General features: G+C 42.9%; 1 protein-coding gene across 1 annotated transcript in view; it reads right to left on the bottom strand.

The window, feature by feature from the left end:
* Positions 1-24,039, bottom strand: part of LOC112561647 (RNA-binding protein 24-B-like) — a 62,273-nt gene that overhangs the window by 10,825 nt on the left and 27,409 nt on the right. The window contains 1 exon segment of the mRNA XM_025234237.1: positions 16,552-16,609. Coding sequence (XP_025090022.1) covers positions 16,552-16,609 — 58 coding nt within the window.

The following is a 24,039-nucleotide window of genomic DNA, read 5'->3' as shown; positions in this document are numbered from 1 at the left end:
GAGCGCGAGGGTCGTGTATCAAGACGCGTCCCCTGCCAGACACCCGGGGCAAGAACAGGATCTCATGTCATTCCCGCACCTTCCAAAGGATTGTGGAAAGTTCTAGAGTCTATGGGCTTGAGCTCGATGGTTCTCAAAAGGAACATGGCCAATTTACTCCCTTACACATTTATTTATTTATTTATTTATTTATTTCCATGAGCATTGTCCTGGACCTTCCACGAATCAAGACAAGATTTCTGTCGGTGCATTATTGGATGTAAAGTGGATGGAGATCGTCTTCTTTGGAGTCATGACCACCATCAAAGGACATTCTTTCTCCCCAGAATAAACATTTCTTAACCTTCCAGCCATTGCATTTCCATCAAGTATAAAGGCTAAACTTTGGAAGATAAGATTAACACACTGAAAGCTGGAATCAAAAGTTTCCCCCTCCTCCTCTTTCTCTCTCTGCTTTTCCAAAAGATGGGTTGCAAGTGCTTTTATGTTGTAAAGATATGCTAAATGAAGTCGTGTCCCCATTTTTTGAGGGGTTAATGTTTATGTAAAATGGGAAAGGAACACACTCACACAGATCGCCACACCACACGCAGAGTCACGCAAACAGGCATCTGAGAAATTATCTCCTCCTCCAGGACTAATTAAATTACAGCAAACTGTAGCGGGTATCTGGGTATCTCCGTTGTCTAATTCATCACCACATACCTATCAAACTTAGCTCCACACGTACAGATGGATGATTTTTCTAAAGGTCTGATGTCTGGCATCCGAACCATGCAGCATATTTTTTTTCCTCCAGAGAATAAAAGTTTAGTGATGTTGAAGTCCACATTTAATATGAAATGAAATGTTAACTCAGAAGAAAGAGAGTTAACCAAGTCTCGCTCTTGCTCAGAATGGTTTTGTGGAGAGTTCTCAGTACTTGGTGGAGGTTTGTCTGATTTGGGCTACAGAGAAGCACTTCTATGAAAAGTGTAAAAACTCTTTAAACAACACCAAACAAAGTAACTGAAAAAGCATGCGAGAGAAGCAGGGAAACAACTCTGCATGATGCATGGCACCCTAACAAATCTCAATCACTTGACCTAACATCGACAAACCTCACTAACCCTGATCACACCTAGCAAACCACATCGACCTTTGCAAAATCTTATCAACCCTGACCAATCTTCAACAAACCTCAAATCTGTAAATTTCATGTTTAACCTCCCCCGCCCCCTCATTCTACCCGGATGCAGTGCTTTCTGCAGACAGCACCCGTCTGTTTCCGGATCACGTGTTGGCAAGACAGCTGTGCTCGCAACCACCATCGTGCAACGAAGAGGGGGTGAGGGTTGGTTGCTAGGCTAAGTTCAGAAAGAGTGGTATAGAGAAACTACTTTTACCCCTCCTCTACCCACACTGGTCACGTGGTCTGCGACACAGACAACCATGGGTGCTTCAAAGTACTCTAGCAGTCTGTTGAGCGCTTCTGGAAGTATCTGTGGACAAGCTATGGCTCCTGGGTAGGAAAATTTTATAAACTCTCCTTCAGCAAAGACCTTGTCCAAAAAGACTTTTTGAAAAGCTAAAATAGTTCAAAACTCTAACCGCCCTCTGTGTCTACTTTCATGTTGCTTTCTGCTGAATTAAGAACGGTTAGGGAGGAGTAGCTCGGGTGGCTTTCCAGCACAGGGAGGACAGGGATATGCTAAGTACAGTCTCGGGGATAGCGTGAGTACTCCTTCACACATCCCCAAGGAGTTGTTAGTCTCAAAAGTTTCAAGCATATTGAACATGACAGCCCGGTAAGTATTCTCGCTGCTTACACGTGCGTCGTAAAGATCCCCTGACACCTGCAAATCGATTGTCTGTCAGTCGTGCCCAGACCATAACACTCCTGTGGGGCCAACTTGCCAGAAGTAGAAGCATTCACTTCAGTACAATGGGAGCTCACTCCCAATAGCTTCCTGGGCGAAATAAGACAACAAAAAGGCGGACAGAGGGAGTTAATACGAAACTTTAGCAAGAAAAGGGAGGGAAGTCTAGATTACGGGTGCAGAATAGTTCAAAGACAGAAAAATGTAAAGTAGTAAAAAATTTGCCTCCTTTCTCCCTTTCTCTCACTCTCCGCCCAATTTTTTTTTTTTTTCTTTAGCTTAGACCAAGAACTTGCATTACTGGACTGCTGGCAGATGATGTTTTCCAGTTAACTCCCAAAACGAGGCAGTTGTGTACAAAGCTTCCGGTTTAGTGACATTCGTTGTTTAGGCTCGCCGAGACTAACAGCGGAGAACTTCGCAAGTGTTAGTCTTGGCAGACAGACATCAAGCCACTCTACACCTCCATGCTTAGACTAGCAGGTTCGTAAGGGCAAAACAAGATAATACTAACTTAAAATTGAAAGAGAAAGATAGAGTCAGGCAACGACTGTTGTAGACCGAGCCCTCTGGCATGATAAATGTGCCACTTGAAGGTAATTAATCAATCGATCGGCCTAAATTCGTTAACCCCAGCAGGACCAAACCCACCGATAAAAAAACTGAGCCTTGATACGCTTGTTTCCGGTCTGTAAAAAGTTTCTTTCTTTCATTCTTCGTGGTGAGGGAAAATCCCGCGGGGAGTCGCCACCCTGCGCAAGGTCTGAGAATCAGTGCATGGTAACTATCAGTATCACGACCTCCTAACCTATGACCCCGACACTCGTAGCGTGTTAGCCTACAGAGTAGTTCAATGACGAGGCACAAAAATAATTGTTATCGCAGTCGACACTGAGATTATGTGTTTAAAAACAGAACTGGGAAAGCGTTGATGGATGGAACAATAAGTATGAACTAGTTACAGGGTTGGGGTTAAAGAGCTTGTGTCTGAACTTGCAATGTACATTAAATGGATTCATTAGACATTTGCTGCATTACTAATTACAGATTCGTGGATGTAATCAATCAGTAAAGGTTATTCTACGTCGCAGAGTCATTCGCTCGCTTAACCCCTGACCTGTCTTCGAGACTATGAGACACAAAATGGCGAATGCTCTAAAACCATTCAACTTTATGGAAAGATTCTAAAACCATGGTTATCTACTACCACCAAAACCTTCCAGGGATAACCACGTGTGTCTGGACTGATTCTTTAAACGGAATTTTGAACCGGAATGATTGAGACTATAGAATCTGTTCCCCCATCTATTTCTTAACCTTGTCTGACCTGGCTGTCTCGCCTCCGTCTGGCTTTACCTTGACAGGATAAATTCAATCATTGAATTATAAGACAGGAGATTTGAATCAGACAGAAAGCTTGGTGGGAACAGGTAAGCCATGTTTCAATGAGTGGTTTTAGCAATTAACTCTTATCACACTGTGGTCAGAATCTTAACGTTTTTCCCTCAGTTCTGTCTGTGGGTATTGAAAATGTTATTATCTGCACAAAAGTTTGGACATATTACAAAAAAATCGTTCCGTTCCTCGTCTTTTGTCCTCTTCCATACCGTTTTATTATGTTATGTTAGAAGTCATATTTGATAGCACCATTTGTGTAACAGGACAGAAACTGGCGCTTATCTTAACCCGGGGGTTGATGTTAAATATGACAGTCATTTCCAGACAGCGCCAGGCCAGTTCTTATCCCTTAATCCCCTGGCTTACGCAGCGGTTAACAAGAACGGTTCCCAAATCCAGTAAACAGCTGTGCGAAATATTGACGCCCATGCGCAAAGAGCAGCCAGCCAATGGGGTGGTGACACTGGCAGGTATGACATAAACTAATATGGCTTGACATCCACTACCGACCTCGAGTGACTGAGTGCAAAGAGGAAACTACGTAATGTGGAGAGTTGTGTGCTGGACAGTGTTACATAGTAATACTAAAAATATAATATGAGAACTGGTTACACCTAGAACAGCCACACATCGCACTGGGAAGATGTACGGTATACAGCAATCTCCGCAAATTTGGATATGTAGAACAAAAGATATCAAGTCTTGTTACATAGAATACATGAATGAAAAAAGAGAGAGAGAAAAAGAGAAATTAAAATACAATATAAAAATTAGTTGTGCGGGAGACAAGATTCGAACCCAAGATCCTGTCTTGGTAGTTAACGAGTTACCACTATGCCATTGAGAGAGAAAACCAGAGATAGACGAAGAGAGTAAGAGATCACAACAACAAAGGATATTGCTGCAGTGTTGAATGTGGGCGGCTGTGACTCAACTACGATCAATCCAGTCCGACAAACCAGGCGCAACAACACCAGAGACGAGGCCAACAACTTCCCATGCGCTCCTGTAAGGACCCCTCCCTCACCTTTTCTTGCGATGATTTGGTTGCCAACCTCTGAGCTCACCATGTCGATTCACTGGGTTGGTTTTTTTTTTCCAATGCAGCAAGATTATAAAGATGGGAACAGAAAAATTGGAGTGTGTGGAGTATGACGTCATATAGTCCACAACATGTATTTCGGTAAACGGCCAGTTTGATTTTGAAAAATGAGTAAATGACGTCATAGAACTGTGAAGGACTATGACTTCCAACGATATTCACCTCCAGCAACAGTCATAGGAGTCTATGCTCTACACACCATGGGTCTACTTGTGTAAAGGTTCTTCAGGTCTTCAAGACCCTGACTTGGAAACAGGGGAGTGCACTCGGGCACACAAGGCGTTACTTCCCCTGATCATGGTCATTAACAGCGGCAAGGACTGGTCAGTCAGTGGGAAGAGGGGGAAAAAAGGTGGAGGAAGGTGTATGCCAAAAGCAATATCCGAAGCACACCCCGGGTACACAACGCTGTCGACTGATGCACACCGAAACTTGAATGACTAACAAAAAGAAAGATGTGACAAGAAATTTAAAAAAAATTTTGACATTGTCTCACTCCGACTACAAAAGTTTTGAAGTGCGTTTGTACCGACGTGCACTTTTTCTTGAACCCAGCTGACAGGTAGATATCTAGATACCCGTGGAAGAGACTGTGACGCATCGTGGACGCCAGCTCTCGGCATGACGCAGGTCGCTTTGCTCTGCCGCACGCTGCACTGAGCATCGGACGCATCGCTCGTGTCTCGCTCGGCCCCGTAGCGGCGAGGGTGCGCAGTCCTGTCGACACACGCGTGCCGGGGAGGAAGGAGGAAGAGGAAGACGGGTGGTGCCGGGGAGGAGGAAGTGGGAAGTCGGGTGGGTGTTGGGGGCGACCTGCTGGCAAACATGGCCACGCGATGCGAGAAGGATTGCGCCAAACGGGACTCGGCAAAAAAAGTCTCCAGAGCGGCAAGGTGCCGCTGACGAGGGCCAAAAGAAACTGACTCAAGGTAGGAAGACAATGCCAAAGCAGTCAGGGTCCGCGTGCTTCCTGTTTCTGGCTGAGGGTCGGGATCAGAAATTTTACCTGGAATTCCTCTCTCCCTCACCCACACACACACACAGACTGCACAAGCAAATAAGTCAGATTTAACATATGGACGTCGTCTATATAAATAAAACTTCATTAAGATGTCTGGAACCTATTGTGGCACGAGGTCAAAAATGAGAGATGAAACCGCTACTTCTTTTTCAAAGATTAAAAAAAAACCCCAAAACCCACAATCAAAGAGTGCATGTGGGGAGAAGACTCACAGAGAAATAATAAATATCCCAATTTTTTTATTTTCTTTTCTTCAACTAATTTTCCTGCATGCCATCACCTAAAACTAGGAACTGTCACCCTTGGACCTCCATGTCACTAAACATTTCGTGTATGATAATATTTGACAGGCGTTACTCGGAAGCATACATCTGCATCCCATAAAACATCATGTGAATGATTTTTTTTCTGTTTGTTATGCCAGCTGAGAGAAAAACACCGAAAACAACGAAGTATGGCGTGAATGCACAGGTTTTTTTTAAAAAAACAAAAAAGAAATAATTTTTTCTACATGCACAAAAATTCAATTTATCTTCCTACATAAGAGCCTCGGTTCAGGAACGTGACGTTTTAGAACACAAGAAGGGCGAAAACTTCTGTTTAATTTTGTGGACAATCAGTCTTACAGAATGCAAACGCATGCGCACAACACAAGACTGCGTCCACACCACCTTCTCTCGCTCTTCACTTCCCTTCCTTCCACACACACAAGCGTACGGACTCTCTTACACACAAACATACACTATTCTTTGTTAGAATGCTTCTGCCATAGTTTACAAAATCTTACTTTGACTTTAATAATTTCTGGTGTATGCCACCATGTCATTACCGCTTCCTACTTCACATTATTTCATGTTCTACCCGACTGCCCAGATATACACCTGCTCGTTGTAGCCACCAGGTAGCGCAAGAAGAACAGTCGTCTCAGGGCGCCCTCGAGCGCCACACTCCGAGCAAGCGAGGGGCCCTGCTTCGCGGAGTCCCGTCACTTTACGGCGTGATTAATGGCTACCACTGCCCACAGGTGAAAACTCCTTGGATGCTGCCGCCATAACTACCCAGTTATCCATCCCCACCCACCCACCCACCCGTCCGAGACTGTAGGCACTTGATAAATCTTCGCCTCTTTGCTACGATGCCAGCTCATCGGAAGTAAAAGGGCAATAAAGCATACGATAGCAGCGCCCTCTACATTTGGTGTGTGCGCACGTGAGAGTGAACGTGTGTGCGTGTGTGTGAGGGGAGGGGTGGGGAGGGTTATTGGGGAAACAAGAGAGACAAAGAGAAGTGTGTTGGATGGAGCAGGGTGTTTGTGGAGGAGTCTGAACCTCCAAGATCCTTCTACCCTCCTCTGCTGCACCTGTTCCACCCGAGGTCGTGAAGAGGGAACCTCTTTGCGTGTATCTCTTGTTTTGCTGTATCCCGTGTCCAACATGCATTACTACTTTCTCCTCTCAGAGCTCCAGGAAAAGAACCATCAGGGAGATGCAAGGAAGGGACACGGGTAGTTGGGGGCTGGGAAGGGTGTGTTGCTGGTGGAATGCAACAGAAAATAAAGCATGGCCAACATTGCAGACAGAAACCTCTTGAGTTTTTATCATTTACTTTCCCCCAACACAACTAAACTTGTCTAACATCTCACACAAAGTTCACGGCCATCAATTCTCTGGACCGGAAGTCCTTGTGATGATTGGCGGCAGGCAGTGGTGAAGGACATCATCTGATAGCCTACATGTACTTTCTACACTCTATAGTTACACGGAGGTTACCTAGGGTTGTATTAGACATTACTTGAGATACTGAGTAGAGTTACAGCGTTACATGTAACGCATGTACCTCTGTTGCAGCTCAAGAATGTTACAGACCATTCTACTTTGTATTCCATGTCAACACTAATGTAAACATTCTAGGTGTCAATTCATGCCTTAACCTGTTTTATTTCTAATAATTTTATCCATTAATAAATTTTAAAACACACGAGAAAAGATAATTTTTTACAAAATGTTTCCACTTCGGGCTGTATATAATTAACTTAGATTGCTTATCCGTTAGCACGTCTAGGCTAGTTACCAGCCCTTAGAAACGAAACAAATAAATAAATAAAACTTTAAAAAAAATCTAAGCATGTCAAAGGTGTGAAAAAAAGCAGACTTCAATACCAAGTCGTTTTCACCGTGCTGCTTCGGGTATTCACGGTGCTTGCTACCCGTGGAGTTACGTGAGAAGGTACTGGAGCGTGTACACACCTGGCTGGCCAGGTAACGACGGTTAACATGTACAGGCAGGCAGTCTGGACATTTTTTTATTTTTTATTTATTTATTTTTTTTTTTATTTTTTTTTTTTTTGGCCAGACGCTCTACTTCCCTAGACCTAGTCCTCGTCGTGTGAAATGCCCCCCTTTTCCTTTGACTTCGCTCCCGTCCTCCAGACGATCATCGTCGCATTACGTGAGAGCGTAAAGGAGGGTCTGGGGTTCTTCACAAAGGACGGCATACTTGAACGGGTGTGGGTTCATTTCAGGTAGAGAGCCGCTGGCGGTGGTTTTGAACACCGAGGACTGAGAATCGAGGCGTCAATAGTTTAAAAAAAAAAGTAAAAAAAAAAATGACTGCGAACAGTTGAAAACAGGCTTTCTCCACCGTGACTTACAGAAACATTTTGAAAAAGAGATTGTGTGTGTGTGAGAGAGAGAGAGCGCGAAAGCAGTATACAGCAGAGTAATAAATAGCAGGCGCTCACAATTAACATAGAGGTCAAAGGCCGATCGCAAATCGCGAGCTGTCCCTTATGACTTTAATCCCGGTGCTCGCACACAATAAGTCTGGAGAGAAAGCGAGAGTTGGAGGAAGGTAGGACAAGAGGGGAGGGAAGATGTAGGTGGGGGATGTGGAGGGAGAGGAAGGGGCGTGGCCATCAGACCCGGGTAGCAGAGCAGATTCTTGCAAAGACAGAAGCAGTTGCAGGTTATGACTTGGTCGGGTGCATGCCTTTGAGAGAGTTCACGGTCTCCCATGGACGAGAGAAGAACCCGGGACTGCTCATCCAGGTAGTGGTGGTAGTAGATTAAAAATGTGTCCACGTGAGGTCAGCAGGCAATGTGAGTGCGTGAGTATTTGTCAGGAAAATATTGTTAACCTTTCTCCATCACACACAAAAATGATTGCAAATGATCAGGTAAGAGACTTGACAACTATTCCAACTTACTTATCTAACATTTGACCCAAATAAACACAACAACTTTCTCGTGAGTTTTCTTTTTTTAAAAGTTCACCCGTATTAAGCTCAAGAGAGCCTTTCGTAATTAAAATGCGTGCCAACTTCATTGCCTTCAACATTTTTTTCATTTTTTTTCTCCCTCTAAAGGGCACTTCAATCTTACTTTGAAACTTCACGTGGCCGAAGCGTAACCTTTTCCTCATTTTTCATTCTAACTACGGGATCGTGTGCAGACTTGCTGCGCAACAGAAAAGCTTATCTCACATGCACACAAAGGGGTGAACACATGATAAGCGGGAATGATAATGCTCGGTGCAAGGAGCAGACTGACAAGCACGGAGACAGACAAGACATAAACTGAAAGGAAGGAAAGAATGAGTGAGTCTCACGGACGGAATAACCGTTGGAGTGATTTTAAGTATGCACAGAGATGCCCTGGAAGACGTCCAAACTCTGTGCAGTTCATTGATGAGTAATTCACACAAAACCAAAATGGCAGCACATACCCGTGTCACCCCGACACGCTGTCGGAACTTGTTAAAAGCGTCTGGTGCGATCTGATCTTCGCCGCGGTCTGTGCAAAGTCTAGAAACGAACCCAATTTATGGAATCCTCGATCCTCCCTGACTCGTAAATGGCCAGACGAAGTGGCTGAAAATAACTCTCGTCCATTGCCAAACATCGTTCTCGTCGCCGCAGTCTGTTGCCTCATCGAAAAGTCATTTAAGCGCCATCGAGAATCGAAATGGAAAAAAATTGCTGGTTTTAGTGTTTTAGCAGAAAATACTGAGATAACACGCCCTCCCTCTCTCACAAAGGTGAGGGGAAAGGATAGGGGTGAGGGAAGCGTGGAGGGAGAGAGAAAGATTTTAGTTTGACTTTTTTTTATTATTGGCCACCTCTGGGTGAGCTCTTCGTGAAAGTGCAACACACCCCGCCCTCGGTGAAAGCCTCGCCACGATCGTCGAAAACTGTCAAGAAACGAGGGTCATTCAATGAAATGTAGAGCAGGAAGGCCAGACGAACTCAGTCAGGCCTCGGAGAGAGAGATAGAGAGAGAGAAGGAGAGAGAAAGAAGGAGAGAGAAGGAGAAAGAAGGGATACGTCACGCCGGAAAACAATTTTGTAGCAACAGCATCAAACTCCTATCGTTATCCAGATTTTCTGTCATCGGCTGTCGACTACAAGGTAAGGCAACGATAACAGCGATGTTTGTGTGCGATTTACGGATGACGTTACAAACTTCTGGCACTACGTTAAAACTGTCAGTTGTAGTCTAACCGACAGCGTCACGTGACCCTGTTGGAAGCCATGAGTTTACGTAGTTTTTTTTTTTTTTTTTTTTTTTTTTTTGTGGAATGGGCCAGGTGTTTACTATGAACATCTCAACAAATCAAAAAACGATCAAAGGCTGGCGCTGGCAGAGTCAATCAACCTGTCTGGTTTTTTTTAAACGCACAAAGATGCTTATGCACGTCAGGGTTCTTTTTATTGAATTATTTTTTTGGAGTTTATTTTATTGTATTTCTTTTTTTACCCCGCGGATTCCATGGCAATCCAGGCTCACGAAAAATTAGGAAAATGCACAAACATATATGTGCAGATGCTGAAAGTAACTTTCGATTATAAAGAAATGTGTGATCTCAGCGAAAGAGGGCTTGGTTTTTTTTCTTCTTTTTTTTTTTTTTCACTATTATTCACGAAAATGTGGTGGTGTTTGACGCACGAAAATACGCGCACGCACACCACACGTCTACAATTATCTTATCTTTTTTGGTCCCTTTTTATGACACCCTGTGCTGCCCTCTCGTCTCTTAAAATTTTTCATTTCATCACTCTCTCATCTTTTACTCACACATACACCACTTTGGGCAACAGACATCGTGATAGCCTTCTCCGAGACTTGTCCTCATCTCCAAGACTCCTTCACCCATTTGGGTAACCCCTATCTTCTCCTCTAACCGTTTCCCACCACTGAGCATCTTTGGATAGCGAGTTGTCTTCGCCTGCTTGTTAGTAGTCAAACCACCACGAGATCAACTTTCCACAAGAAAGGAAGAAAAAAATAAGAAAAAAATATTGTAGTAAAAAAAAAAAATCACCATCACACTATCAGCACAGAAAGCGGCGATGCACAGCAAAACAAGAACTACATTGTCTAGCAAACCGCAAAAAGATTAAACACAAAAAATGTCAAACCAGCCAAACACCACTTCCAAAAAGGAGAGAAAAACTAGGGAGAAAAGGAGAAAACTGATACAAAAATAGTCTGCAACACGAAGCCTACGATTAAGCAAAATACTTCAGAATATATGTGTATGTATATATAGCCATACAACAGAGAAAATGGACGCTGAGGGATTTACAGTAGAGAATTACAAGAATTCTGCATTTCTGTTTCTTTTTTTTTTAGGGGAAAAAAGTTATCCGCTCTGGTTCGTAAACAGCGATGGAAGCCTGCACGCCTCGTTTTGAATTCATCTTTTTTGTGAAATAAAACTACAACGTCTATCGTATTGCTTACCAAGGCTGAGAAATAAAGATTCATTACAAAAACACCACACACGACAGTAATGTTCAGCATTATTCTGAGTATACAAGACACAGAAGAACCCCACACACAAGAGCCAAGACCAAGCAAAGTTTGGAAGACGAGTATCACTCAACAGAGAGTGGAACAAACTGCAAAAAATAACGACAACCAACTCTTCTGCACAAAGAAAAACCACAAACAGTACCATGTTCTTCTGACAAGTTATTTCCCCTTTTCCACCTAGCCCGGAAATGACGTCAGCAGTGCCGAAGCAACTGGGTTCCTGGTGGTTTAGCCGCTAAATAAAGAACAAGAGGAACAATAAAGGGATGTGACTTAGTGTTGGCAAAGTTAAACATTCGATTCGTCATAAAAAAAATTTAAAAAATGGACATGTGAAATGTTCGGACACAGCAAACCACCGCACACTTTATGCCAACGAACAGAAGATTTTTTTTTTATTTAATCAAACAAACAAAACGATAAGTGACAAAGAGCATCCTTGATGGACAAATATCTTGCACAACCCCGAAAATTTTTTTTTAATGACCAGATTTTTACGAGACTTACCAATTATTAGGCTATTAATGATGATGGTAATAATTATATCGTGTACTGCACTGACCCTTGAAATTCTAGAGAATCCAAAATTGCAAGGATTGTGCAACATGTTTGCAAAAAATACAATATTCTCGACGCATTTGCAAGACGTATTGTGTGGTCACACGCTGAGAATGAGCCTCCATCTCCTCTCACGAAACACAAACAAACATAACTACATACACACTTTGTATCTCTCGCACAAGCAAATTACACACAACAAACATATATGCACACACACACACACATATATATCGAGAGAGAAAGAAAGGTAGACAATAGATAAATGAGACAGGAAGGGAGAGAGGGACTGGGAGCGAGGAGGGTGTGACAAGGTTGGGAGGCCGTCTGTAAGTAACAGCACATAACCCAACAGTACGTGACCAGGCATACCCCACCAGGACAACACTCCTCCTGGTATCACAAACAGAATAAAGAGAGGCGCTGTGTCGGGAGGAATTAAATCAAACCAACAATAAAATAATCCCTAGTAAGGGAACTTTGTATCTGACACAAGCAAGGACATTAAGCCAGAACCAACATCAGGTGGACGAATTCATCAAGCGATTGAGTCGCACGTGCCGCTACACCAGATTGTACAGGTAGCCCACCCGTACAATTGTCGCCATAAAACCAAGTCAGTGGCGTTTGACAACAATCACCATCAAAACAAACAGAAAAAAAACCGCAGTCTCCTTTTCTTACCCTAGCTTACCTATTGTTATGCAAGTATTGGGTAGTGGATGTGTCGACACCCCTTGAGACTCTCTTGCGCCATTTGCAAAATGAGTGTGGGTGGAGGATGTGTGTTTGTGAGGGTGGTGGTGGTGAGGAGGCTCAAATCTTCGTCGACTCTGTCATCGTGTTTACTCGAAGGGACACTCGGCAGGAGAAACGAGAGGAGCTTCATTTCACGTGAGCAACACCTTCACAGACGGTCCACGTCTTTCCTTGGGTCGTCGGAATGGCTTACGAGGTGTGTGAGAGGGTGGGGTTCCCCCCATCCTTTTCTTAAGGTGAAATTAGAGTTTCTTGTGAGGTATGACTGCTCTTTGATCATGAACTACAGGTGTTCGGCTTCGGGGAGGTACTGTGCCATAAAAAAGGGAAATTCACATTGTTTTCTTAAATAGACAGCGTTACCTGTCCGTTCTGTTTGTCGATGGGGGCAACTCTCGTTTTCTCTCACCCCTCTTTCTCTCACTCACACTTTAAGGGCGAGTGTGCTCACTCACGTAAACAAATACATAAACATGCATAGAGGAAGTTAAGAAGGTAATAACGATCATTCACGCAAGATATTAAAATAATAATAATAAATTGCCTCAGGAAACCTCACCTTTATGTTTTACTGATAACAGACAAGAGGTCTGTTGGGGGAAAAAAGGACAAATCAGCAGGATACAATCTAAAATGGAAAATATTTATGTGAACTGAAAACTTTAAGATTGGGGCCATAACTTTTATACAGCAGAGACTGAGTGAAAGAAAGTGCATAGCATGGGAAAGGGAAGGAAGGATAGGGAGGAGAGAAGATATTGTGGGACAGGAAAATGTAAGTGGATTAGTGGGGGTGAGGAGAAGGAAGGTAAAAAAGAGCAGAAATCTCAAGTTTAGCAAGAAAGTAACCACTTGAATCAGAAAGAATTCACCAGTTTGTAATGGAGGAAATCCTTATTTATATGATGACAACATTACCGGTCCAGTGACTGTGCTGCGCTCTGGTGCTGCTTAGCAAGTGAAGAAGTTAAAATCAAACAAGATGAAGAGAGGAAGTTGTGTGTGTGTGTTCATGCCCATCGTTTTGCGAGTTATAAAAAAAAAAAATCCGTTTGTTGAAATCATCAGAGCAGCCATGAGCGTTTCAGACCTCTTAAGATACTCCCGATGCCAAATGCATGCTCTTGGGAAGATGAAACAGCCGTTGCAACATCCCACGTTGAGAAGTGGGTGGTAGGCTGATGTTTAGCCAGGTTTCCCCCACCCGGACTTACACCCAGGCCCACCCGGTCCCAACTCACTCACACAGTGAAAAATGATTTTGAGTCAGAGACGGAAAGAAAGATTAGTTCATCACAGGTAAGTAACAGCTTTCTTAATAAGAACACAGCCGCCTCAAGCGTAAGATACTCAAACATAACAGTTACTTGGTCTACCTGTAGGCACGTGGATACGTCACACACGTCACATTTACAGCACCCTAGGGGTTTATCTGATTCACATTAGGACATTTTTAAAATGGGCATCCCATGTCAGCTAACTAGGGGTGTGTGTGTGTGTGCTGATTTTCTATAATTGGTAATATTTATCATTTTGTCTTCTGTTTTCGCACACTGAAATAAATGGGTTACATAGCGAAAAGAAAGTATCATGATCTTTCATTCGGGGTGAAGGAATAATATTATGAGAACGTGCTCTCAAACATGTTAAAGACTCCGTTGATCAGTGCAAGGGAGATGATACTAGAGGACGTCAGTATTACATTGTGAGTAGAGGGACCTGATCAGTCATTGTGTAGGTTGCCTGGACTTGTTCAATGGAAGCAATTACATCTATGCTTATTCAATTAACTTATTTTTCAATTAAATATTTTTTTTAAAAAAATTTATAGAGACGTGAAACGTCTGTTATTGTTGTTGTGTACGCATGCGCATGTAACCACACACGACTTCAATCGTCCACCTCCAGTAAGGGGCAAGAGTTCACAGCCATAATAAGCCTTGGACGAGGTATAAAAGCTGCGATACCTATACCAACCTCAACCTCACAAAGGCCGAGCAAGATAAACGTATACAAAAAGTCAAACACATAGAAGCCACGCTACATAGATAACTCGCGCAACAAATTGCGATAGATAACAGACACAATAAAACCTCAGATAACCAGCATAGAAAAATAAATTAATCTCGAGAGATAACTCGGAAGTCAGTCACCAAAGCTCAGGACTGCGGACAGAACAAAAGAGCGTGTGTACAGAGGTCACAAAGTTTTATACATGTAAGAAATAAACCTACTTGAGAAATAACTTATCTGATGCCAACCTTTGATGACTGAAGTAAGAAGCCATCATCAGACAAGCACATCAGCAATCCATATAATGTATTTCTTTTAGAAGAGGAGGAGAGGAGAGGAGGAAATGTGGCTGAGCATCCATAGCTGGCGGAAGACTTTTTGTTTTCAAACTAAAGCAGGTGAGATGTATTCGCCGTCCATTTGTTGGCTAGCAAAACATTATTTCAAAAGTGATCGTCCTGCAAACATCGCCATAAAGCCATCCTGCAGTGCTTCTCTCTCAGACTTTAACCCACTATCTGAGAGATTTTTGTAAGAGGTAGAGGCTGAAATTAGAAGCGGGTAGCATTGCTCTCTGAAGATTTTATTTGCAAGAAAATAACTGCACTCACAATACGGTTCGGGTTTTTTTGTTGTTTTTTTTTTTGCTTTTTTAAATCGAGATATGCCTCTCACTTTCCTTTCAGTTTTCCTCCGACATTAGTTTTCTTCATTCCTCCACCTCCTCTTTTCAACTCACCTGTCATTCCTTCTTTAAGAGTCTCTGCCTCTCTATTACCGTAATCGTTATAAAAGGGCGGGTTGTGGTAAGACGAAACGATACGATGAGATACCGAGAAATGTAGACAAGGGGAGGGGACAGGACGAATGGAGGTGTTGGGAGAGGGGGGAGGGGAGAGAACATTACAGTAGACTGAGAAGTTGGGAAAACAACTTACTACTCAGTTTACTTGTTATTCACTTCTGTCGGTGCAATGGTCATATCGACACTCGCAGTGAGAACAAAGAAATAAATTAACAGTGTAGTATGTTATTACAACTTATGTTGTTATTTTCAAAGGAACAAAAGGTGATTAGAAGAACAGATGATGACTACGTTTTACGATAACGGGTTAGTTCAGTTACTCTTGAACTACTCCCCTATTTCTCCATGAGATGTAAACATGTTGGTGTTAACAACTTAACAATAACTTTGAAGAAAACAATCGTAATTTTTTTTTATATTTTCCTTTCATCTAGGATGTTTGACATGTTTGGTACATATAATGCAGATTGATTGATTGATTGATTGGGAGAAGTGATTTAAAGTGCAGAGTGCCAGACTACGTTTGCGCGATTGATACTGCCACACAACGTACTCACAACGTAATGACAACGTAACTAGTTGTCGCATGTAGGTAACATACCGAAAACGTAAATCGGAGAATACACAGAAGCTGAAGGAAGACAGAGAGGAACAAAAATACCAAAATCATATGACGGGAGAATGTGGCGAGGGTTGAGGTAGGGGAGATAAAGAAGTGAGGGGTTTCTTCCATCTGCAACACTGCAGCTGCAGGTCAAGGCATAACCCCCAACAGCAGATCAATGTAATACTCCACTACACTATGTAAATATAAATACTCTGCCTGTCTCAAGTATCCCGTGCACTGACGCCCAGGATTATCCCAGCTTAATTTTCAGAGGCGTTTTCATAAGTTTCCTTTCAACACAAGAGGAAATCAGAGGGAAAACGTTGGGCCTCTCATAGCAAAACAGAGTTTCGAAATCTTTCTCTCCTTCCCACCGGTGGTAGTTTCAAATTTCTCAGCTAACCAGACACGCCACACTGTCTTTCTGTCTCTCATTTGTTCTTTCTTTCTTTCTGTATTTCTGGAAGTCACATTGTTCAGTTCGCTCCCGGACACGAAAAAGGTTGTACATGTGTCTGATCAACAAAATAAGCAAGCACGCACGCACACACACACAAATTACCCTTGATAAAAGGCAAGTCGATGAATGTTTTGAAAAAAGAAAATTTTCACTTACCCGTACTGGCTGGGTACCACAGTTGGTATTCCTGTCTTGATGGTGAACGGTAATTGAGCTGTGAATAAATGAAGAAGACCAGCAGTTAGTTGTGTGCATCCTGCAACTGGCACTCTACACACTCTCTCAATCTCTCTCTCTCACTCACACACTAAAAATAAGTAGACAAACATGTTATTCTTAGACAACATGTGGATAGTGGCAGACCTTCTTCACTAATCATCATGTACCCTTCGTGTCTTTGAATGAGACAGAAATGTCCGACCAAGACACTAAAAACAATTTTCCCCAACTTTCTGAACTCGTCTAAGAATGTTATTGTGTATCTCTAGTGTCTTTCATGGTCATTAATCTTACTCATTTACTTTCACCTTCTCCACCCAACTCAACCTTTACACCTAACGCAATAAATTTCAAGCTCGGATTTGAAGCCCCTTATTAATGGAGTGTCCAATCCAGAGTGTCGTTACAACCGGAAGTTCTCAGTGACTGTCGGTAAGAACATCATCACTGTTAGTTAACTCACACTTCAAACAGTCGCGGATGGTCTCCCTCCGGCACAACTTTCATTCTTCACTCACTAAAACACTACACCCCAATCATCTCTACCCTCCGAGTTCCCACCGCACTCTACACCCATCTACGTCGCCGCCATCTTTCAAAGATGGATGATACCCTCGCACACGTATTACCGCGGAATCTAGTTTGATCATTTTGATGTATCTTTCTCTTCCAGGCTTATAAAATCCGCCGGTCAGATAGAAGATAGGACTATTTTCTCCAGAAGCAGGTAATCAATATTTTTATACCTGGATGTTATCTTGTTGGCGAGGAACACGATCCCACACCGTTTAGCAAACTGCGAATAAAGTGGCGTCCGGTAACGAAGGACGGAGCGGAGGAAGAATAGCGCGGATTGCCAGTGAAGACTGCGGTCTGCGAGCTTTTCTCCGGGCTGACCTATCGCCAGGCTCCGGCGGGCGCGGATGAATTTATCAGGTGTCGCTATCGGTACGGTAACAAGCAGGTGATAGAAGCCCCATTATTAGCGAATTAATCTTGGACGTCTGTTCGCTAGCTGCTGGCGATATATGTATATCTCAGTTCACCCTGCGTACCCAGTATATATCTCAGTTCACCCTGGGTACCCAGAGCTTCTGCCGCAAAGCTTCCCTTTCCAATGTACACACGAACCTAGCTTATGTTTGTGTCGTGAAAATCCACTATGAGAGAGAGAGAGAAAATAAAACGTTCTTCCTATGATGACTAAATAGTAAAAGCGAGACTATCTATTTGCCAAAGAGATTCGGCGAGAAAGGGGGAAAATATTTGCCAATAGCATCGCCATTGCCAAGGAAAACCATCAAGATCATGTTCGACGCCGCCATTATTTTTTTTTTTAATTTCCAAAAAAAGATCCGGAACTGTTGCTGAGCATTAACTACACCATCTTTCCTTTTCCCTACTTCAAGATTCGCAGACTACCCTTTTTACGACACCCGCCCCTCGCGGTACTGCGCTGATTTGCGGCAGATAGTACCCGTGACGTCACTCGTGGACCGTTGCATCCACAAAAAGTGAAATAAGAGAGCCGCGGATCGCTCACGGCTTTTGCGCACATCACAAGGTTGGGAAATTATTACTTAGACACGAATGATAAACCCTGCGTTTTATCGCCATTATATGGACTCCACTCTGCGACAGGCCGATTCAAAGACCAGGATCATTGGTTGCCATGAGCGAAATTTTTTTTTTATATCAATCTGAGGAAAATCTGTGAGATAAGGGTGTGAAGGGTTCTGCGGGGGAAAACATGTTTTGCGGTGATTACAATCGGTGTAGTGTTTTAAATGAAGTGTTGTTGCAATATGTTGTGTCTGGGAAAACAATGTGTTTTCTTTGATTTTCTTCTTCTTATTTTCTTTCTCTCTTTTTTTCTCTTTTAGTGTCTTTCGGTATTACCAAAGTCTGTGTTAGTGCCAATACAATTCTTGTTTACATCTCCTACCCCCGGCAGTGTGCAGATTTACCAGGCGATCATTTTTGTCTATTAATTCCAAGGTTTCTAAGTCGACTTTACAGTTATTTATTTACTATTCATCTGACTCCCTTTAAGAAAAGAAAAAAAAAATCAACTTATGGAACTCAGCCATGTGTAGATATCTCGTGTCATGACAAGGTCCACTGCCATCACAGCAATATTCAAGTCGCAATAATGCGCCAAGGGACACAAATCGAGTTACCGTCGCTTTTATCTTTCTTTCATCCCGTAAAACGCAGTTACTGTCGTCATGACAACGAAGCAGTTCCGGCTCATATTTACATCGCACGAGGTCAAGCGGTTCTGATACGGGGCAGTTCACAAAGAAATCTGACGTCACACTTTGACCTTTTCTACGGGTGGGAGAAACCGTTTCCTGGGAGGCTGAAGCAGAAGATGGTTGTTTTACTAACCGTTGGTTGGTTCAGTTGGAAAATGGCAAAAATGTTTCGCATGTGGCGCTCACATAAAAGGAATGGAAGAAGCGAAGAGAAGAGGTGGAAACATGGACAAGGGGAGGTATTCCGACTGTATTTGTCCGAACCGTGTAGAGTTCATTAATTCTACAGATGCCAGAATGGAAGATATTTATCCCCGTGTCTGTTAATGCGCGACAATGAAAGTAACGAAGGAAGGAGAAGGAGAAGACTTGTCCTCATCTGCTTTGTGTAGACGCAAAAACCTGTTTTCTGGACTAAGTACGTTCGGTACACTTACATTATCCAGACAACAAACTTGCCAAGAGAAAATAAAATTTAGAATCTTAATTCCAGACTGGAACATTGGATACTAAAGCTGAGGCACGGACCCCAGAAGGTTGTGTCGTGTTTGTAAGAATGAACTTTTATTGAAGATCACCCTCAACCTTCTTTTCCCCAGACTTCCTTCCACCCTTCATTTTCTCCTCCCAGTTTCCAGGACGAACATTTTTAAACTACAGCCGCTTGAATGTAAATCATCCCGCGCGAACAATACTGTCGTTTAAAACGCGGGAAGGAAAAGAAAGTTTGAAGCCCTTTTGGGAGCAATAAATTTTCTGTTCCTAGAAACGTGCACGCTGAGTGAACTCTGGGAAGCTGATTGACTGCACGACCCGGGGTAGCACGTGCTGTTGAATAAAACCTTGCACTAGACGACAGAAGTACGAAATCCACGTGTTTCTTTTCACCCACGCCTAGCTGCTATATCTGAGGATTTTATGACATCGCTGCTTCCATCGTCCCATCCTCTTTCCTTCTTCAGCTGCACAAATGTAAATGCTCTCAATAATAAATGATCGTCCACAGGATGGGACTGGTGTTGCATAAACATCCCCAACCCCCTGGTGGTAAAGGTGCTCGGAGGTAAAGTTGTTCTTAACCGCCAACGTTTGACCAAGTCTGGCAACGGTCTGTGTGCAAAGGTCAAAGGGTGTTGAGAGGAAACGCTTCAAGACTGGCTGTTCAAATTTATTTGCCAATACAGTGTGTGTGTGTGTGTGTTGTGTTGATTTAGCACTTCGGATTATTCGCTCAACCAACACACACACACTGAGGGGGAGAGAGAGAGGGAGAGAGAGGAGAGGAGAGAGAGATATATCTCGGATAAATGACGGTATATGTGGCAGGAAGATGAAATATTACTCCTTAATTTCTTCCTATGTGCTGGCTTTGATAAACTAACAAGTGCCGGCAGACACTGGAGCAGCAGCGGTGCGTAATGCACGGCCCTACGAGCACGTCACCAGCACGTCACAGCTCTTTGTGGCTCGTGCGCAAGTCACGGCCAATGACGCCTAACGTTTGTCTACTGCGCTCAATAGTCCTCGGCAGCTGTGACGCACTGCCTATATTGCTTTTCTTTCTGCTTTTTTATATTTTTATTTATTTTCTTTTTTTTTTTTTTTAGCTTTGGCCTCTCATGCTGAAGAGCTGCACCCAGGGAGGGCAGTTTGGATCCTGCCTTGTTGAATTACAACTACCCGTTCGCTCGCAATTTCTCCTGAATGGTGACGAACTGTCTCAAAGGCCTGCCTAATCGACGGGTGCGAAAAAGGCGCAGGTTTGACTCGACCACCCCAACAAAGTAAAGAGAGTCGGTGGGGTACGTGGAAACGGGTAGGGCGAGGGTGGGTAGGGAGAGAGAGACACACACACACTGAGCGGATTCGAAAAATTTAAAAAAAATTAAAGGAAATGGAGACATGAAAAATGATGGGGTGGGAAATCCACTTGTTGCCGTACCCCATCCCACGCACCCAAGCAACCAACCAACACCCCTTTATAACGGTTGTAAGCGACCTCGTTGCCATTTTCACACGCCGGAAGGAAATCAAGACGGAACATTCTGGAATCCTTATGGCGAGGCGCTGACAGTCGTAGATAGCACTCATTAACGAATGCTTCGAGAAACACCTGACGGTTGGAAAGAAAAATCATGCATCAACATCGTTATTCATCCGTTGACCTTCGAGAAGCTGTTTTCTTCGCCCGAAAATCATATATATATATCTGAGTTTATCGATACAACATTCCTTTGCCAGGTGCTACCAGCTTCATGTCGAGTTTACACTTTTATAAGTCTTCACTTTTTCTCGTTCTTATCTTCATTTCGTGTTTTTTAATTACTTATCTGGTTTTTCTTTATTTTATTTCTTATTACTAAAAGTTGTTGTCATGTCATGTGTACAATGAGACAGCATCAGATTAAAACTATCGACACGCCTACGACTTTCATATAAAAGAAATTTAGAACAGCGTAATAAATAAACAAATAAATAAATAAATTTTTGATTAAAATTTAAGACAAACTAACATTCCTGATCTTCACACTAATACAAGCCAATATGACAACCATATTTTCAAGCACCAGACCTATACTGTACTTGTAATAACATTACATATGTAAATAACGTAAGAGAATGTCGGTTAAAAAAAATATATAAATCTTTCAATAAAAAAAATATTTATAAAGACAAACGAACAATGTCTATTCCTTGAGAGCCAATCTAACAACTCTTTCGATCTTTAGACATCATTCAAGCGCAGACGTCGTCGGGTGCAGCTACACCTGCCCGTGAGGTCATTCAGTGCGGGACTACTTCGACCGGCAGCGGAAGGAGACTAACCACTGAGGTGACTTTACTGTTCACCATGGAAGCAAACAGAAAATGGATTCGCCGTGTTTACAAAATAAACCTTTAGGACGGCTTGAGTTCTTTGAATATGATGCTCTGTTCATACAGAGAAAAGAATCAGGTGCAAAAGCAATGACGCACAAATGGGGTGGAGGGGAATGCAGGGTAGGGAGGGAGGTATCTTTACTCCCCCTGTCTCTCTCAAGACCATGCTAGCTAGAGAGAGAGAGAGAAAAAAAATAAGGTTCAAGTCCCAACTTGCAGAGGTTAACTAGTGGATGGGTGTGAAAAGAACGAGCATGTATGGAGTGTATGTGTCGTGGTGGTTAGGGTGTGCAAGGAGAGAAATTTTAAAAAAAGCATATGATGTAACAAGTATATAAAATCCGTGAACTTGACTCAACCAAACTTTGAGGAATAATTGGCTTCAAAGTCCATTCCTCTCTCTCTTTTACTGTTCAGTCGCAACGGCTTTTTATTTATTTTATGTTTGTTTAACAAGAGCCAATTATCTTTTTCTACCATCATTTCGGTACATGACCCCACGTGTGCCTCGCATTTTTACACACTCACACATTTCATTATTCACATTTTATTCTCCAAACCAAGTGTGCAAGACCCGCATCTCCTGTCTGGGTAGTTACCGCACATCCAGCCACAAAACCAGCATCAGCAGCCCGGCTTGCTGTGGTCAGTGATGGGTTATCTTACATTATGCCCCAGGACCGACAGACATTTGTTATTTATTAAATTATTGCTTTATTAGCAATATTAATTGATTTTAGAAAATTATTTCCCTCCCCTCTCAAGTAGTCACGCCTTGAATACTTAACGGCAAGTCAGATCAACACATTAACGGTGAATAACAAGGTGACATCGGTTAACGATAAAATTAACGACTGATAAAAGAAAATGACGTCAGAGTTGTTTTTTTTTTAAATCGCCAACAAGCACTGTCTTTTGTTCTTTATTTACCCCACAACTCACTGTGCGCCTCCCCCGCGGTGCAGGTAACACGATCAGACGACAAATTTTCTCTGCAGAACGGTCAGTAACAAAAGAAAGTAATATATTCTTGCTTGCACCCCGGGGTTATCTGACATCTAAAAATACGCGACTACTGGTGCCTCCCGGTAACTCAAAACCAGTCCCTCTGATCCTCGGGTGTGTGTCCCCGAGGTGGATTTCTCCCCTACCCTCGGTTTGCCCCTTGTTGACGATGCCTAATGACGTTACGTGATTGCGACGTCATTGAAACGTAATGGTGACTACGCGAAAAGAGAAGCAAACGAATGAAAAATGACGAGCGGTGGCAGAATGGAGTTCTGCACATCAGTTACCTTTAAAAGAAAAGATAAAGCAAGGGAAATAGCAAGCTGTGACTAAAAATGACAGATATCCGTTTCAAACAGTCTGTCCTGCTAAAACATTCTAATCGCATCCAGCCGAGGGACGGACGGTTTTGTTGTCGAATGACAGCATCCTAACCCATCTAGCAAGAGGATTGAAAATACTGGCATCGTGAATCTGGGGATCGTGCCAGACAATTTGAAACAGGAATAGAGAGAAGACAGGCTGAGCAGAGTGCACGAGACTTACATGACAGATGATTCCAATTTCTTGCCAAATGTTTTGTCGCGCAATTAGTTTTCTTTCGCAGAAGAGCACAAGTCATGGCGGCCTCATAAAACTGCTTCACAGCTGTACTCAGTAAGTCAAGGATTAGTTTGTAACCTGGAAACTATTCAGAACGACAATATCTATCATTTAACCCCAACTTGGGACTCATCCTAAGAATGTGCTCTGTGTTCTAAAGAATCCATTTCTTTCTCTTACTGCCTCCTGCAATCCCAGTTTAGTCCCTTGAACCATCTCCCCCGCCGTTCTGATTACAGTGAAAGAACCAATAGTTCGACAGAACTGCAAAAAGTCCTCTTTTTTGAACAGTTTGAGGATAACTGTCGATTAAAGGACACCCACCATGCATGTGAGGTCTCCATGGCAAGATGGGTTGAATCAGTTGATTTTTTTTTTTTTTTTTTCAAATCGAATCTTCGAATGAAGATGGCGGTTAAGGCTGGTTTACAAATTACCGCCTTTAACGCCAAAGTGTGATCACCACATAAAATGTTCCTCCAGCTGTGCAAGATCTCTGTTAGTCTAGCTGCCATCTTGTCCAAAGAACCCCAACAAAACTTTAAACAATGCTGAACACCACTCTCCGCTTATTTTTGACTTCTACCTCGCTCCTGAGAAGAACTATCAGTGGAGTTGCAAGTGGACGGGACAGGACTGACAGGAAGAGGGAGGATAGCAAGGTAATAACTGTTTC

Source organism: Pomacea canaliculata, linkage group LG4 (genome assembly GCF_003073045.1).
Source record: "Pomacea canaliculata isolate SZHN2017 linkage group LG4, ASM307304v1, whole genome shotgun sequence".
In the NCBI taxonomy this organism is placed as follows: Eukaryota; Metazoa; Mollusca; class Gastropoda; order Architaenioglossa; family Ampullariidae; genus Pomacea; species Pomacea canaliculata.
Note: the sequence above shows the minus strand (reverse complement) of the source record. Positions and strands in the feature narration are given on the sequence as shown.